At 37.2% G+C, this 17,304-nt stretch overlaps 1 protein-coding gene across 1 annotated transcript in view; it reads left to right on the top strand.

Moving 5' to 3' along the window:
- The window catches only part of TBK1 (TANK binding kinase 1), a 28,366-nt gene extending 12,493 nt beyond the window's left edge, over window positions 1-15,873 (top strand). The window contains exons 8-21 of the mRNA XM_042017859.1: window positions 17-196; window positions 1,709-1,905; window positions 3,068-3,126; window positions 4,261-4,352; window positions 4,769-4,870; window positions 6,863-6,941; window positions 7,802-7,923; window positions 8,051-8,127; window positions 8,474-8,513; window positions 10,801-10,902; window positions 10,988-11,084; window positions 12,142-12,248; window positions 12,543-12,614; window positions 13,377-15,873. Coding sequence (XP_041873793.1) covers window positions 17-196; window positions 1,709-1,905; window positions 3,068-3,126; window positions 4,261-4,352; window positions 4,769-4,870; window positions 6,863-6,941; window positions 7,802-7,923; window positions 8,051-8,127; window positions 8,474-8,513; window positions 10,801-10,902; window positions 10,988-11,084; window positions 12,142-12,248; window positions 12,543-12,614; window positions 13,377-13,428 — 1,378 coding nt within the window. The 3' untranslated portion in view covers window positions 13,429-15,873. The remainder of the gene's footprint in view (window positions 1-16; window positions 197-1,708; window positions 1,906-3,067; window positions 3,127-4,260; window positions 4,353-4,768; window positions 4,871-6,862; window positions 6,942-7,801; window positions 7,924-8,050; window positions 8,128-8,473; window positions 8,514-10,800; window positions 10,903-10,987; window positions 11,085-12,141; window positions 12,249-12,542; window positions 12,615-13,376) is intronic.
- Window positions 15,874-17,304: the final 1,431 nt, after the last annotated feature.

Raw genomic sequence — 17,304 nt, 5'->3', positions numbered from 1 at the left:
TCCTGGTGTCTTCTAGGGGTCTGCAAGTACTGCTCACACCTGTCCTTGCGAATATTCTTGAAGCAGACCAGGAAAAATGCTGGGGATTTGACCAGTTTTTTGCAGAGACGAGTGACGTACTGCACCGAATAATAATCCACATCTTTTCATTACAGCAGATGACCTTGCACAAAGTTTATATTCACAACTATAATACGTAAGTGTTCTCTATTTTCATTACTTTGCTCTTGTTCAGGCTAACAGCACTGTGACCTCAGATCACCACAGTTACAAATTCAGTAGCCTGTGACCTCATGTCACAAATGTTACAAATGTTACAGATTCAGCAGCCTTTCCTTGGCAGTTTATCTGAGGAAACGAAAGGGCGCAATTCTCCTGCGTAGTCATAGTGCATTTAGAAGCATGTTGACCAAACATAAATATAAAGTCATTGAAGGTCAAATCAACTGATCTTACACTTAGTCTTACTTAGTGTCAGAACACAGACTTAATCCTGGATGTGTTAACAATATGTCTGTTTTCCCAATAGAGGCCAACTCATCGCCCATTTGTATATGTTCCTTATTTACAAAGTAGTTTTCTGGACACTGTATTCATCTCTTGCTTATCTTGTCCTCAAGCATGCAAAATGCACACATTGTCTCTGATGTAAAACTCTCACAGGGTTTCTGAAGTGGTAATTTGTACAGTTTAGGATCCTGATTTATATGGGGTTCACTTTATGACCATGAAGTGCTAATGTTAAAAGCTGTAAGGTAAACAAATATTTTCTCTGCTGTATTACAGATAATACAGAGCATGTGTTTAGTTCTAATACATGGATACATCCTGTTATTTCATCAAATGTGTAAATAAATTTCTGTCCACTTCAATTTTTCTTTTCTATTCCATCATTTTTCTTTTGAGACAGCCCAAATAGTGTTTCTGCAGAGAAATTTTGCTTCTGTTTTTAAGTTTTTATTTACATGTATGATCATCTATAAACTAGCTGTAGTATTAAGAAGCTGTAGTGTACTAGTGCTGCACAGGAGGCAAACTGGTCCTTCCTGTTAGCGTACTGAAGGTTTTTCTTCTTTGTGGGAGGTTTTGCTCGTTTCGTTTGGCTTGGTTTCTTGGTTGCTGTTGTGGTGGTAGGTTTTTGTGGTGGGGAGAGGTGTGGTGGTATTATAAGTTCTTATCCTTTTATCTATTGATTGCTGTAAATAAAATTACAGTGTCTTTGTTCTTCCTTATCACTGCTGTTTTAGGAAATAATCTGGCTATCTGTTAGCCTACAGGCTGAATTTAATTTTTTGACATGTAAAACACCAGACTTTTCTTTTGGAGAGACCATCCATCTCCTTTGAAGAAAAGGGTACGCCTTAGAAAACTTAAGTATGCTTCCTTCCCCTCATCTGTTGTTGCCTGTTTTTACTGACCTTAAGACCAGAGCAAGTTTGTTTAGATAGACGTGCTTTTGCGAAAAATCAGAGGTAGAAAGGAAGTTTGATATTTTGCAGGAAATAGCATTTATTTTTGTAACACAGCAACCTGGAGCCTTAGGCAGCATGCTGCTTTTTTTCTACTTAGAAGTCAAGTGCTTTGTGTGTAAACCCAGTTCTTAATTAATCAGAAATAAAAGCAATTTTTATTTAAATAATACAAAATCTGAATTGTTGAACTATCATAGTGAGCCTAACTGCTACCAATTATATTGTTTGTGTTATAGAGCTGCTATATTTCATGAGTTGGTCTACAAACAGACAAAAATACCATCTCAGAATCAAGAACTGATATATGAAGGTCGGCGCTTAATACTAGAGCCTGGCAGATTGGCACAGCACTTCCCCAGAACAACTGAGGAGAATCCTATCTTTGTAGTAAGCAGGGAGGCTGTGACCATTGTTGGATTAATCTATGAAGAAGGTATATGAAAGTAATTTTGCTTTTCTTACAGCTATCTTTTTAAAATAGTTTGGGATACTTAATGTAATTGTTTTATGTCTGTTATGTCTTAGTGTTGGAAATTTTCTTTTGTTGATATCTGAAGTTCTAAGTATGCAGTCCAATGTTTTTCAAAACTGCTGATTATCCAGAACATTTTTACAGAAACAGTAGGTGCTTGTAATGTTCCAAGTCCTTTGAACCTGAACATTTGTGTGCTAAGATGTAGTGGTGCTTATGGAGTTCTGTGCGTTTTTGAAGCATGATACTTTAAACAAGTACAAGGAAACATTATAGAAAGTAATTCAAAGCTGGTTCTTTTGTTCCATTATTCACTAAGTGGAAAGTCAAGTTTTACGTATTTTTTTTATTTGTCATGAATGTGGTTAGCCTTTGGTTAGTTAACAGAAGTGGTCTTACTATAACAGGGGAAAAAAAAGAAATTAAGGTTTTGATTTTCCATTTATCATTGAGAGGTTTTTAGAGGGATCTATGCTAGAGCCCTTTTTTTAATAATGATGAGCTGGAGGACATGGCTGCAGGTGAGAAGTCAGTATTGCTTTTGTCACTGTGTCCTAAATTCTGACTGCTCAGGCACTCTCACAGACGTGCTTGAAGAGTGTGGGTAGGTGAGCTGTTTGTGGAAGGATCAATAGGGCCTTTATATTGTGTCACAGAGCTTTCTGAAGGAGCCAGTGAGCATGAGAACAAAGGAGATAGGCTGATAGGGGCTACCTGAGGTTTAGAAAAGCTTTTTGGTGAAGTCCTGCCCTTAAGAGCCTCAATGAAAATAAGCAGCCATGTGATAAAAAGGGGATGGTCTCCTGTGTGGGCAAACATGGGGTTGAAGAACAGAGACAAACGGTTGGCTCTCTCAGTGGAGAGAGATTGCTGGTAGAGACCTGCATGAAATCTGTGCTGTGCAGCATGTTCAGAAGTGAGTCTGGAAAAGGAAGGACAATTTGCTGAAGATATCAAGTTATTTAAACACTCAAGATAAAGGCTGGTTTTAAAAGTGTGCATGAGAACCACATGATATTAAAAGGCATAAAAGCAGAGTACAGGGTGGGGAGGGAAAACAATCTGAACTTTTGAAGTCTCTTCTGGAAAATAATAAAATACAGATACTTGTTTTATGTTTCAGTTTTACTTCCTAAAGTACATCAACGTTACGATTTGGATGGGGATGCCAGTATGGCTAAAGTGAGTAATTACCATTTTAGATTATATACTTGTCTTGGATAATGATACTGAAATGAAAGCTACGTCATTTTCAAATTAATAATGTTAATAAAATGATTGTAATATGCTAATAAGGATTCTGATAGAAATATATTTGTTAACAAGGGATCTAAAAGTATATTAAAGCCATACTTTGTATACAAAATATGGCTTTTTTTTTTAAAAAAAACCAAACCCAAAGTCCAGTCTTCTAAATTCAAAGTGCTCTGTTACTGTATAATTCAGTGTTGGGGGAAAAAGGAGCCTGACACTGTGTGGTCCTGAAGTTAGTTAGAAGCTTCATAACTTCACTTTCTGATGGTGCAAAATCTAACATTAGAAAAATAACTCTTGCTCCATAGAGAGGAGTCTGTAGGACTCTGAAGAAGGGTGGAATTTATTTTGCCTCTTAAAAACTTTCAGAATCTGTGGGAGACAAGTAAAGGATGTTTCATTCTTTTGGTTGTTTTTCTAAAACTACTGAATGTATGCACAGCCATGCTTGACTTTGTGACGACCGTTTATACATGTGAAATACTGGCTGCTGAAGAGCCTTGTATTCAGACATGGAAGTCCTGAAAATGTATGTCCCTTTAAATACCAGTAATCTTGAAAATTAATAAACAGAAAGGCATCAGTGGATACTAATTATTTAAAATATTGTAAAGTATAATATCTGAAACTTTGTTCTCAATTCTAAATAATATAGCAATCTTGTAAGTGAAATTGGGTAAACGAAGAGACTTTCTAGCCTTAGAATTAAAAAGGGTCAGTTTTTACAAGTTTTTTGTAATGTATGTGCTTGATTCCTAAACTATAAATGAAATGTACTTGTGACTTTGACAGAAATAGTAAGTTGTGTCATTTTTGTTTGTGAGATTTGTTTTCATCCCTAACAGATGCTTCAGCGTAAGTGGAAAACCCATGTTTAGCTCTGCCTTCATAATGGGTGTTTGGTTGTTGCCTGACTAAAGCTTAGGCCAAGTTATGCATTTTAAACTACCATCCTCATGTTGCTCTTTCTTTTTTTGATCTTTCTTTGTTGTGTTGTATTGACTTGAAGCAATTGTTAAGTGAATGCCAGATCAGTACTTATGTTGTGGTTTTTTCCTCCAGGCAGTGACAGGTATTGTATGTTATGCCTGTAGAGTTGCCAGTTCTCTGCTACTTTACCAGGAGCTGATGCGAAAAGGAATTCGATGGCTAATGTAAGCAACTGATCGCATTTTATGATGGCTTTTTTTTTTTTAATTGAAATATGCCTTGATTATCAATACATAGTTCTGTGATCTCTTGATATCTTGGGAGGTTTTGTTTATCCTTGAGTAATGACAGGCTGAATTTTCTCCTTTTTTTCTGTCATTAAGGAAACAATTTTTTTTTAACAATAAAAATGAAGGTGTTTGTGAATTTAATTCTGTGGATAATTTAATCTCTGGTAACATGCAGATACAATTAAACAGCTTGCACAAGGTATTTCTATATGAGGATTATGTTAATGCATCTCTAACTGAAAAGCAATTCCTCCTGGCAGTTAATGCTGCAGGTATATTATTGTGTTACTGGTTGCTGGTAGGATGGCAATTGAATACTTTTTTTATAGACTAATGCTTCACTTTTTTAGTGAAATAATCAAGGATGATTACAATGAAATGGTTCATAAAAAGTCAGAGATTGTCATCAGGCTGGATTTCTGCAGCAGAAACATTGAGAAAGCTGAGAAAATGTGAGTAGAAGTGCTACACCAGACGCACTGATCTTCCATTATAATTTTTAGTGACAACAGTGGTTTAATTTATGATTATTTGCAGTGGTTTTGCATTTAAAAATTTAATTTGACTCAGCATGGATTTTCTGATGGCAATGACTTAAGCAGATTTAGTCATATGTGTTACTCAAATTAGAGTGTTAATTTTGCTCCTTAACCTAAAGAGAACAAGCAATTACTAATGAGTGGTAACTGAGTGTGTTCTTTTTCTCCTTTCTTCTCTGACTCAGCTCATTTGCTCTTATTGACTCTAGAAGCTATAGTAAAGCTTGGACAAAGAACCAAAGAACATAGCTTTGCTTTCATTAGTGCTTTTATCACTGAGTTTGGTTGCATATGACTTTAAATACTGCCCCCTTACACGGTTTTAAGACTGCAGCATTTTCTGTATGGAAGGAATTTTAAAGTTTAAATATAACATAGAGCAGCTGCAAAAAAAACCCCAAATAACCAAACCCACCTCCCCTTGCCCCCTCCCAAAAAGGTGTTATTCTTATGCGGTGTGATAGGAACTTTAAATACCACCTCTTCTTAGCATTCTCCTATGGGTGGTAGTTTTCCTGTTCAACCTCCTTCCAGTCTTCCCCAAGTGCCGTCTTAGTCATAGGATTCTCTAGACTTGCCACGAGGCTGCTCTGAAAATGCAGATACCCAGAAGATGATTAACTCACATATGTAGAACCACTGGCTTTGCAGAGTAGAGTTAGAAATAGACTTAAACCTGTTGGAGCTGCTATGCCTGTGCTCATTGAACACCTTGTGTGCAGTAATTGTGGATACCCAAGTGTTTGACAGATTTGCTGTGTGTGTACCAAACCTACCTTAAAAGCCAGGTGTGTCTGTATTGGCTTCAATAACACCACAAAACCACAACAGTGAAATGTGAGGTTGGTAACTTGCAAGACAACACTATGCCTGTGCAGCCTGGCTACAAATGGTCAGGGCAGGAACCCAAACTCCCCTTCAAGCCCATATGCACTAGTTGGCAGGACTAGATCTTGTTCAGTCTTTTGTTCAGATAGTTTCTTCCTGCATTCTGCCAGAAGAAAGCCACTCAGAGCTCAGAAGGAACCACTGTTGGTTCTGATTTGTGACTCTGGTGCACTCAAGGGTAACTCAGCAGCAGTTTGTAAAAAAACTACGTTCATTTGTGAACTGAAGTAGTTCTCATTTGGACAGAAATTTTCTGTGTGTTTGCACATGGTCTTCTGGCCTCTTACAAAGGGGCAGGATTTTCAGTTTGTTTGACTTTGCTAACTCCATAAAAGTCTTCTAAAGGACATGTCCTCTTGTTTGTCCTTCCTTTTCAAGGCTGTGCTTCAAAGCATGACAATGCAAAGTCTTTGTTTGAAAAGGTAAATAAAGCACTGGACTTGACAAAGTATGTATTTTTTGAAAGCAGTTGAGCTGTTTGTGATGTTGTTTTTAAAAATAAAATGTACATGAGACTCAACAGGAAAAATATTGTCCTCAATAATTTATTTGGCACTTGAGCTATGGTCATTGGAAACTATCAATATGAACAGATGGTCCTACTACCCCAGCCTGTAAGCATTTAACCCAGTAAGTTTTCTCAGAAAAGCATTTTGGTGCACTGAAGTATTAGTCTGTTAATGACTACTTTAAGTTTAAAAATTACTTGATGAAAGGAAATATCCTTTCACCACCTGTCATGTACAAGTAATGAGACTAGAATAAAGAATTCAGGAATGGAAGTTTCAAAATTTATTTTAACCGTTCCAATGTAGGAAAAAATCAAGGAATGTTTTTTTTAAATCTCAAATGTTTCCATTGTTTAATGGCCACTTAAATTTGTCAGTTTCATGGTTGTTGCTTGAGAGAGACTGTATTTCATATACAAAAAGAGGCAGTTACTGAATTCAAGGAATACTTCGAGTGTATTCACTGCTTGTTTATTTTCTTTTTTAACTGCTTTTTTTTGCTGGTCAGATATGAGAATTTGATGCAGATCAACTTGGAAGCGTCAGAAGTGGATGAAATTTCAGAGATACACACAAAACTCTTGCGCGTAAGTGTCTTACAAAGTTACCCTGTCACTGAAAATGGTGTTTCTACAGAAATAGCCAAATGCATGATAACACAGACTTCTGTGCATAACAACTCTGAATTTTCAATGTAATTTCTAAATTGCCAGTAGTTGATAAAATGTCCATACTAATGTGAATATCTTTCTGAAAACAGAGCAAGTACTTTTGTATTAGCTCAGTGTAGTGAAAATAAGTTCCTGAAAATACATTCCTGTTTTCTAAAATACTCAAGAATTATAACCCTGAAGTATATTTTACTATGCTTTTTTTTCCTTTTCCATTTTTTTCCTTTCCTGAAGGAATTATTTACTACTTTTTTGGCTTTCTAATTTGTTGCATACAGAAACACACTTCAGAGTGATTTGCTTTGAAATATGCATCGTGTTTCCAGACATGTAAGGAAAAACTGAAAATAACTTAATACACTAGGAGCAGGTATAAAGTTCTCCATTCTAAAAGCAAAAGATGATTAGTGCATTTTTATTTTGAAGGTTGTATGAACTGTAGAGAAAGGAAGGTATGAATTATGTGGATAGTGAATTCTTAATAAACCAAAAGAGAGTACGGGTAGAAGTAAATAAGGGTTATATGAAAGGTTGAAAGATATTGTTGAAAGAAAAGAAATTTTAACTAACAGAAATGACAGTGTCAAATATGATTCTTTCTTTAATAATACCTTGCTTTATCTGCTTCTAGCATAGCATAGGCAGATAATTGGACCTATTTCTTTAATGGAGATCAGTGAAACAAATGGGTTTATAGGATTAACATGCTAAAGTAATGCTCAAGTAATTTTTCACTTTACTCAGTGATAAGATTGAACCTTCTTGCTCTTATGTAGCTCTCCAGCTCTCAGGGCATAATAGAAACTAGTCTTCAAGATATCAAAACCAAACTTTCTCCTGGTGGTTTACTGGCTGACACCTGGGCAAATCAGGAAGGCATGCATCCAAAAGACAGAAAGTGAGTAACTGTACTTATTGTTCTAATATGTATTGAATTCTGCATTTAGTTGTAGTTCATGAAACTCATTAATAGGTACTTGAGTTTATGTATAAAATATCTCATTTTCTTTCTTTTGTCACTCTAGTCCAGAAAGGTTGCAGGCACTGCTGTCTTCCATCACAGACATCTACTATCAGTTCAAAAAAGACAAAGCAGAACGAAGTAAGTAACTTACGTGATTCACTTTTAACATAAAATGTGATGCAAAGGACAGTTTAGTCTTAGTTTGACTAGGGTGTTAGTGGTAGGTATGGAGAGTTAGCCCCAGTGCATTTGTCTGTAGGTCCTTCTAAGCGTGATACCATGCTAAAGCCCATATGAGTGAAAGGCCACTGTTAATAGCATTAAATTTGAATTGCAAGACTGGAGAGGAGGAAAAAAGTATATGACCACTTTGACCTATCAAAAGAAGGAAAGTGTGTAGGAAATGAGTAAACCTAGTAGAGTTTTGCATAAATACAGCTAACAGAATTAGATTGGTAATGTCTGTCATCTGCTCTGATCCTAGGGCTTCCTTATAATGAAGAACAAATACACAAGTTTGACAAGTAAGTTTTGAAGTTACCTTTTGGAACTACCATGATTGCTTTCAGATCCTCCAGGTGCTCTTGCCAATGACCCATTCTCTTGATTTTTATTGTAAATCGTAACCTCTTTAGGATTGCTTTGTAAAAAATTTCTTTTAAATATGTTAAATACATAGGGGGAGGAGTGTATGAGAATAAGGTGCTTTCTGAGTGTAGAGTTTTTTTGCTGATAAGCCTTCTAAATGCAAAATACCTGTTCATTATCTGAGCATAAATGTTTTATAGGAAGTACACTTTTTTCCTGGTTTTTTCAGGGAGGAAAAAGCCCTGAGTAGGATTGAAATGCCTTTGTGGCTAAGGTGGAGATAATTTTCTACAGATGAGTCAAATATGGACTAGCTGAATGAAATTCTAGAATGATTAAATCTTACAGGAAATACAGCACACGAAATTAATTTTAATGCCATTCTCCATGCCTGTTTAAAATTGTCACTCATGCAAGGTGTCCACATTAAGCAGCTGTGTGTAACTTGGGTCTCTAAACTCCCATAGTCTCCACTGATTCTATACTGTTGTACTTGTCTCAGGATTTATTCAGTTCCTCTCATGCAGATGCCTAATGCCATTTAAATTGCCCTGAAGTATCTGAGACATGCTCTGAGACTGGGAGGTAGGACTCAAATCAAATGGCAAACCTACACCTTTCTGGACAGGTGATCAGAAGCAGGGCAGGGTATCTTTGCTGGAGAAGAGAAGGTTACATGGAGTCCTCCTAGCAGCCATCCAGTAGCTGAAGGGGGGGGCCTACAAGGAAGCCAGAGAGTGACTCTTTTATCAGGAACTGCAGTGATAGGACAAGGAGTAATGGCTTTCAAACTGAAAGAGGGGAAATTTAGGTTGGATACATCGAAGAAGTTCTTCTCTGTGAAGGTCACGAGACACTGGAACAGGTTGCCCAGAGAAGTTGCATCTGCCCCATCCCTGGCAGTGGTCTGTGACAGGGCGGGTTGGAACTAGATGATTTTTATGGTGCCTTCCAGCTCAAACCATTCTAAGTTTCTATCTTAAATGATGCTAGCTGCTTATGTGTAAGTGAATAAATTATTCTCCTAGTGGCTGGTCAGTTGTGTGGTTCCCTAGACTTTGCTGAATGCGACATGAATTTAGACACCACTTATGTAATTTTCTAAAAAGTCTTGCTCTTGATACCATGAGTGTGGCTTCACTGACAATTACAAAGCTGTCATGGAGAGGGCACAACCATGCTACTTGATTTTCCCATAGTGAAAGCTAAACTGGATAACTGCCAAGCAGAGGAGAGGGTTTTCCACTGCTAAAACCATATCCTTGTATATGATAAACTTCAAATAAATATATTTCTTTTTCATGGTTTGAATACCAGTATATTTTTTACCACAAGTATCTCCCTGGGACTGTACAGGTTTGAGATCTTAAGTCCATCTTTTTTATACTTGATTCAGCCCAGAGGGAAATGGCAGTGGCTTTTGTTAAGGACTGTGTGCTATTATCAGCAAAGGCTGGCCTTTGTAATATTTACCTCTAGGCAGATAAGGTAAGGGAGGGAGCAGCACTCAATTTGAATTTTTTTTTCTGGTTGAATGATAGGTACGCATTCCTGATGACCGTTCAGCTACGCTCTAGCTAGAATTTAATTAACCAATATCTGCCATGCAAGACTTAATGAAATACCAGAAGTAGGTGTTTGTAGTGTTCCTGTATCCCTTACACTTACTGGTGCAATGCATAGAATGGCAATGCTGTTACACTGGGACTACTGTCTGCCATACTAACAAGAATTGGGTTTTGTTATCCTTTCCTTTTCTACTTGTTTCTTTTTCCTCTTGTCATAAAATTAGGCTGACACAAAACTCCTGTTCTTTTTTTTACGTGTATGTTACTCAGCAAAGGATTATTCATATATGCTGGAAGTTCCAGGTATCTGCAGTAGGAAAATATGAAATGATTAGGACTTTTGTCCTTTCTATTTAGAATCCTTAAATACATCAGCTGACTCAAAGACTACATTTGGCCATTTATTAATATACAAATAGGAATACAAGTACAAATTAAATGCTTCAAATATTTTTTTTTCTCCCTGCTAGGAAATATTTTTGAGACATAAATTGTCAGTTCCTGTAGAATGTTGAGTTCTTACACCTTTCAACAGCATGAATGAAGGCGGCTGCACAGATTTGAAGTGCACAAACCTTTCTCCAAATTTCAGAAAGTTAAAGGAATGGGGTTTTAAAAGCAGGGTGACACTGTTTTGGTTGTTTCTGTGTTGCAGGCAGAAGCTGTATTTTCATGCTACAAAAGCCATAGCTCTTTTCAAAGATGAATGTGTCAGCAAGTATGATACATTTTTGGACAAAGCTGAGGACTGGACAAGGCAAGCTATTGATTTCTTTAATATTTGGTAATGTTCACTGCACCACTTTTATATAGGGTAGCTCTTAAAACTCTTTTTCTTTTAGGAAAATGCTGCACACAAGGAAGCAGTTACTGGCTCTCACCAACCAGTGTTTTGGCATTGAAGAAGAGGTGTCCAAATACCAGGATTATATAAATGAGGTAGAATGCTTCAAAATTATGTGAAGCATTTGCATAGATAAAAGATTTCCACGTATTTTCATGTCAATAGTGTTGTTTATAGTGAATCTTACATTAATGCAGTTGTATTAAAATACAGGGCTTTGTGGGTACAGAATGTGGTCTACAGTAGCTTCATTGCTATGTCAGAGTGGACTACAGAATGGTGTTAATTCTTGAATAATTTAATAATGTGATTTTTCGAATTGTGACTTGATTTTGGAATTTGGTACGGTTAGTTTGGTTTGGGGTGGGGTTTTTTTTTATTTGGGTGAGGTTTCTTTGGTGGGGTTTGTGGGTTTGGATGTTTTGGGGTTTGCGGATTGGGGATTTTTTTGGTAATGTTACCCTTTCCTCCCCCAAAAAACCAGTGCAAATGGATGTGGGTTCATTGAGAAATGTGCTGTGCAACTGTTACTATAATATTTTCAGAGGACCTAGAGGATTATCCTAATTCTCTTAGGAAGTACAAAAATGCTACTTCCATAGTCAAGATTATGGGATACACACTTAAGGATGTCAAACTAATGATTTGGACAGTGACTCTACAGGATGCAAATTTATCAGAATTACCTCAAGATTGAGAGAATAAGAACATTTTCATGTGGTAAAATTCTTATTTTTTTAGAAAGGAAAGATAAATGAAAGAAAAGCCCTTGCTAAGTGTAAAATCAGTTTAGGAATGTTGGACAGCTGCATTTTACTTGTTATTTGTATTTTAGTAGCACCACCAATCCATTGATTAGGATCCAGTTGCCCTAGGATATCTACAGACATAACAAATAGATAATTCTTCCTTTCCAGAATTTATTATGAAAGTATTAGATAGGAAGATGGAACAAACCAGGGAATTATAGGGTGTGTCAATACAAAACTTGCTGTGATGTTCTGAGCTTAGAGCATATCAGCCACCTTAGTACTGTAATGAATTTATGTGGTATCACAGCAATGGAGCATTTTAAAAAGGATTTTAAGGTGGGCATCAAGATATACATGACAACTTCTATTGTAACTTAAATTTCCTTTTTATCTGTTACAGTTACAAGATGCCCTGCCACAGAAAATGTTTGCAGCTTCCAGTGGGATGAAACATACAATGAATACAGTCTATCCAAGCTCAAACACATTAGTAGAAATGACTCTTGGGTGAGAATTTCGTAATAGGATTGATGTAATATTGTATTCTTGCTATACAGGGAAATTTAAAAAAATTAATTGACTTAGTGATTGCTGTATTAAGATCAAGAATTTTACATTGCTATGGTGGTGGCACAGAATCAGAAGTGAGTAGGGGAGAGCACTAATATATCATCTGTCAACTTACCTGTCCCTTATTTTGTATGTAATGGCAAGTTGCTGGAAACTGTGGTGGTGAGTGATCAGAGCAGGTAACTATCCCTATAAAAACTGTAACCTTTCTTTTGCTTCTGGTTACTACAGGATGAAGAAACTAAAGGAGGAAATGGAAGGTGTTGTTAAAGAGCTGGCTGAAAACAATCACATTTTGGAAAGGCAAGCAATTATTTTCCCTTTTGGGGCTGAAACTAGGCTTAATTTGGTACATTCTATAGATCCAGAATTTAAACTAAGGGAACAATTCTATAACGTCTTTAATTGTAAACATATTTTGAACTTTCAAATGAAGCGTAACCAAAAAAAAAATTCAAAACCTTGGAACATTGCTGTAAAATCATTCTGACACAATTATTTTTGTGGCGTTTTTGTTTCATGTTACTTTGGTTTAGCTAATAAAAATTCCTGTTGCAGAGACAGATCAATTCTGAATTTAAACACAACACTGTTGCAGCAATGCAGTGGTGTCTTTTAATTCCTCAGTTTTAGATGTTATTTTTAACAACTGTGGAATTACACCAATGTGAATTAATGATTTTGCAGTTTTCAGATAGCTTAAATAAAGTAAAGAGTTTAAGATTTTCTTAAAATCCTGAGAGGGTATTGTCATTATCACATACAGACTGATGTTGATTTTTTTCCTATGATGATGAGAAAATACATAAAAATAAACATCTCCAGGGTAAATTGCTGGTAGAGTGGAGTTTAGCTTCAAGCTGAATTAGTTTTATTTTGTTCCCCACTCCCAGTCCCATATTTGCAGCACAGCTTCCTCTCTTCCATCTTCTTTGCAGATACAAAAGTTAGGTATAGATGCCTCTGTTGGCTTGTGGCAAGGGAAAGGAAAACCCCATAAGTAAATTAAAGATTGATTCCATAAGCTAGTCAACTGTCTAAAAATATACTGGTTTTTTGGTTTAGATTTGGTGCGTTGACCAGGGATGGTGGCCTGCGGAACGTGGACTGTACCTAGCTTCCAGAGGACCCAAAGAGGACTTGTAAATTTTTTCAATGGGAAAAAAATACTGTTGGGACAGTTAAAGGCAGATAATAAATCTGTATCCGGGTTTTTTTTTCCTTCAACAACTGTAATATTAAAGAAAATGTAAATATGTATAATATGTAAATACAAAAGAAATATATATCTTTTCTTGGTCACTTTTAGGATAGAATAACTTCTGGCAGGGAATTGAGCCCTTTGGAGGATCTCTGAGGAGTCCTAAAGGGAAAAAGTATTGTTGATGAAATTGACATTTGTCTACTTTGAATATTGCCCCTTTTTTTCAGAATGCAGTTTAGTCTTCATTACAAGAGGACTTGCAGTACTCCAAAACACTCTTGTATAAAGGGTATTTTGGATTTCCTTTAACAACCACTATTATGTAGGAGTTTAGCTGAATGACTCTGATCATCACAGAACATGATGAATGTTTTAAATGAGATGTTTCTAAATGAGTGTGAGTAGGGACTAAGAGCGCAGATAGGACAGAACAGAAATGCATTTCTCTTTCCTTCACATCCAAACTGTTAGTTCACTTCTACTTGAGAAAGCAAATTCACAATATTTTTTTAAGTTCTCTCCGTATTTGGTGCTATGTTGTCTGTAATCACTTGACTGCTCAGTATATGGAAGTTTTGCACTCCAGCTTGTCAGAGTGAATGTAAAAATTCATTTTTTGGAGTACAGCATTTTCAGACTTTCCCTGAAATTTTGTTGCTCACCACAACAACAGTGGGTACTTCAAACAGCTTGTTCTTAATCTTATTTGCAGGTGTAATTTTTTAGAAAGGTTAAAAATTTGGTATGAGAAGAATTTGTGGGCAGTCAGTAGACTGGATAGCATCACGCCTCGGTAGTAACTGAATAGTGGAAAATAAGGTACCAGTCTAGATCTTTAAAAGGGACCACTCCCATTGCTGACTTAAAACTGAGGTACCAAACTTTGATGGAAAATTTAGTGAGACTGTATATTTATTTTCCAGCATCAGTAGTTACTACTTCCAGGATAGAAAATACATTATTGGGTTGCAGAGATGCAGAGTGAAACATTCTGCTCCAAAATACACAGAAGAAAGAGAACAGGAAAACAAAACCTCTGGAAACATCCCTTTGTTTGGATACTACAGATTTACATACTTGTTTCAGAGGAGCATGCAAATATTACAGAACTTGTTCTTTCCTTGTGGAAACCTGGCCATGGATGTTCAGTGGCATCCAATAGCACTTCTCATTGCTGCATTACACCTGTAAGAGCTGGACCAAGTATATTTAGAATTAATTACTGGTGGAACATTTAGGTGTAAACCAAACAATATTGACCAGTGATAGCATCTGGCAGTTTTGTGATGCTTACTCCCTGCTTATCTGTCCGGGTCAGAACACAAAACATTTTCATTTCCTTTTTAGAAAATATTTGGAGAGAAACTTAAAAAATTTATAAACTAGTGTTTCATTTTAAAAGAAAAGGAAATTCACTTGCCTTGATGTCCAAGACCTGCTTTCCAGTGTTCTTGGTGAGAATCAAAAAAGGGAATTAAAACATTTTTACACTCATGTGAGCAGCTTCTGTCTTTGTCACCCAAAAAATCTAGCTATGCAAAAGGAGTGCAACAGTTTGTCACACATCTTTTCTTGGCATTCTTAATAGTTTTAAAATGCTGGAATCATGTCTAACTGGAATGTTTTAATGCCTGCTTGTACATTTGTTCATTCACATCCACAGTCTCACTGAGTATCACATGAATAAATGTTAAAAGAACTGGGCTCTCTAGCCATGCATAAACTGTATTTTGTTTCCAACATTATAATGCTTTGTTGTTTCAAAGTTCTTAATCTTGAAAGAAATCAAATGCTAGGTGGAATATATAATTTCCAACTTCCTTATACTGAAGCAATCTGAAAAAGAAAATTAATTGTAGTAAAAGTATAGTCTGTATGTTGAAATATGTGCAGCTTTCTTTTACATGTTTGAAAATGTTTTGTTGCATTTTAGATTCATTTTAAACATTGCTGGCTTTAGTCTTGCTGAATACATCAGTAATCTTAATCATGTTAAAATTTCTTTTTCTAAAGCAATTTTAACAAAGCAGTAGCTAAGGAACTTGAAGTAATCAGTTCATAATCTTATTATGTTACTATGAAGCAAATAATTTTTCAAGTCAAAGCATAGTGTATGGTACCATCAACTTTTTGCTCAAACTAAGTGTCCTGATGCTATGAGTCATGCTATTGATTTGCCAAAATAAGTAATAGAAAGTAATATATGGTTCTTCTTCCTAAAGCTGGTTTACTGGTTTGGGGGGTTTAGCTGAATATATTAATTATCTGTTACTTGAACAAACCTATCTTCATATGAATTGTGAAAATGCATGAGTGAACAGCTTAATGGCTTAAATACATCATCAACCACTTATTGTACAGTGTGTACTTCTTCCTTTTCATAATTTAATTTTCTGTTAATTTCAGAATTGTCTTATGAGTTTTATTTCCTTGTAAGCACAATAGACAGCCTGAAATATGAAGTTGCAAATTGCAGCTCAGTTTGCATTATCCAGCTGTTCAGAAAATGTGCCCTGCACAACAGAATCACTAGCATAGGCAATATGGTAGAGCCACTAATTCTTCTGATTTTTTTTAACTACTTGGTTGACATGTGTTCTGAACAACGTTAGTACTTCTAATGGTGGCAAAATTCCTAGTCTGTGCTCAGTATGAAATCATCCACTGGTAGAACTCAATCAGTTCTGATGTAGTCAATCACTGTAGAAGTGGTGATTATAGAACAATTCTGGATAGTTCAGAGCAGAACTGGGAAAAAGAGGAGTTGTTGGCTGAAGGAAGAGAGTATTGGAAGAAGAGGGAAGTAAAAGTCTTTGGTAATCTACAGGCTCTTTCAGAAGATCAGCATTCACTGTGTCTGTGGTGAAAGGGTTGTAGATGATTAATATAAACTGTAATGCAAACAAAAAACCCCAGCCTACAACTTTGGAGAAACCTTTCTAATGGTAAAGAGAGGCAAGTGCCAGAATAGATTGTCCTGGGAACAGCAATACCATTTGAAGAGGGTTTATAGGAACAGCTTGACTGGTGGGACCTCTTGTTACTGGTTCTGCTATTGGCAAGGCTTCACAACCTTCTGATTTTCTGTGCCCTAAACAGCTTCTTTTTTTTTTTCATCAATCACAAAAAAAAATGTGGTAGGGGGTAGTATCCCTCAGTGGAATTTCCTATTTTGTCACTGGTACCAGCTCAGACAGCAGTAGTTGTAGGTGCACATCTTTTGGAGAACTTCCCTGCGCGTGGGCGATTAAGGCCGGCAGTGGCAGGTTGAGCTGCTGGCGTGCTGCAGACAGGGGCACGGTGCCGTTCTTCAGCGTTGTGTTGTGCTCCTGGACACTGACACAAGTGTCGAATGAACGCTCTGACTGCCCATCCAGGTGTGGGTTATGGCACCACTGCCCAGCTCTGGGAAATACTCCCCCCAGTAGCTGCTTTAAGGAACGGAGGCAGATAATTTTAATGGGAATCTACTGAAGCACATCACCAGCTCTTGTCAGCTCCCCCTGTGCCAGGAGCTGCTTCAGCATTCCTGAGTACGTTTATGCCGAATGATGCGGAGTTTGTGCCTGCCGGCTGCGGGGCCGGCAGGCCGGCGCGAGGACTCGGGACGTCGGGGGAAGGACGCGGACACGGTGCGGCGCCTCCTTCGCTCCCGCCGCCTCCCCGCGCCCCTCGCCCGCGGGTGCCGTGTGCGTGAGGCGGGCAGAGGCGCCCGGCGCGCCCCGCTCCGCATGGCGGCGGCCGCGCGGGACGGGCGGGAGAAGCCTCGGCGGGGCCGGGCGGGGCCCC

Source organism: Corvus kubaryi, unplaced genomic scaffold (genome assembly GCF_017639235.1).
Source record: "Corvus kubaryi isolate FWS band 111438036 unplaced genomic scaffold, C.kubaryi_AGA036_p1.0 137, whole genome shotgun sequence".
NCBI classification, from domain to species: Eukaryota; Metazoa; Chordata; class Aves; order Passeriformes; family Corvidae; genus Corvus; species Corvus kubaryi.
The sequence above is the reverse complement of the archived record's forward strand: the minus strand, read 5'-3'. Positions and strand labels throughout refer to the sequence as shown.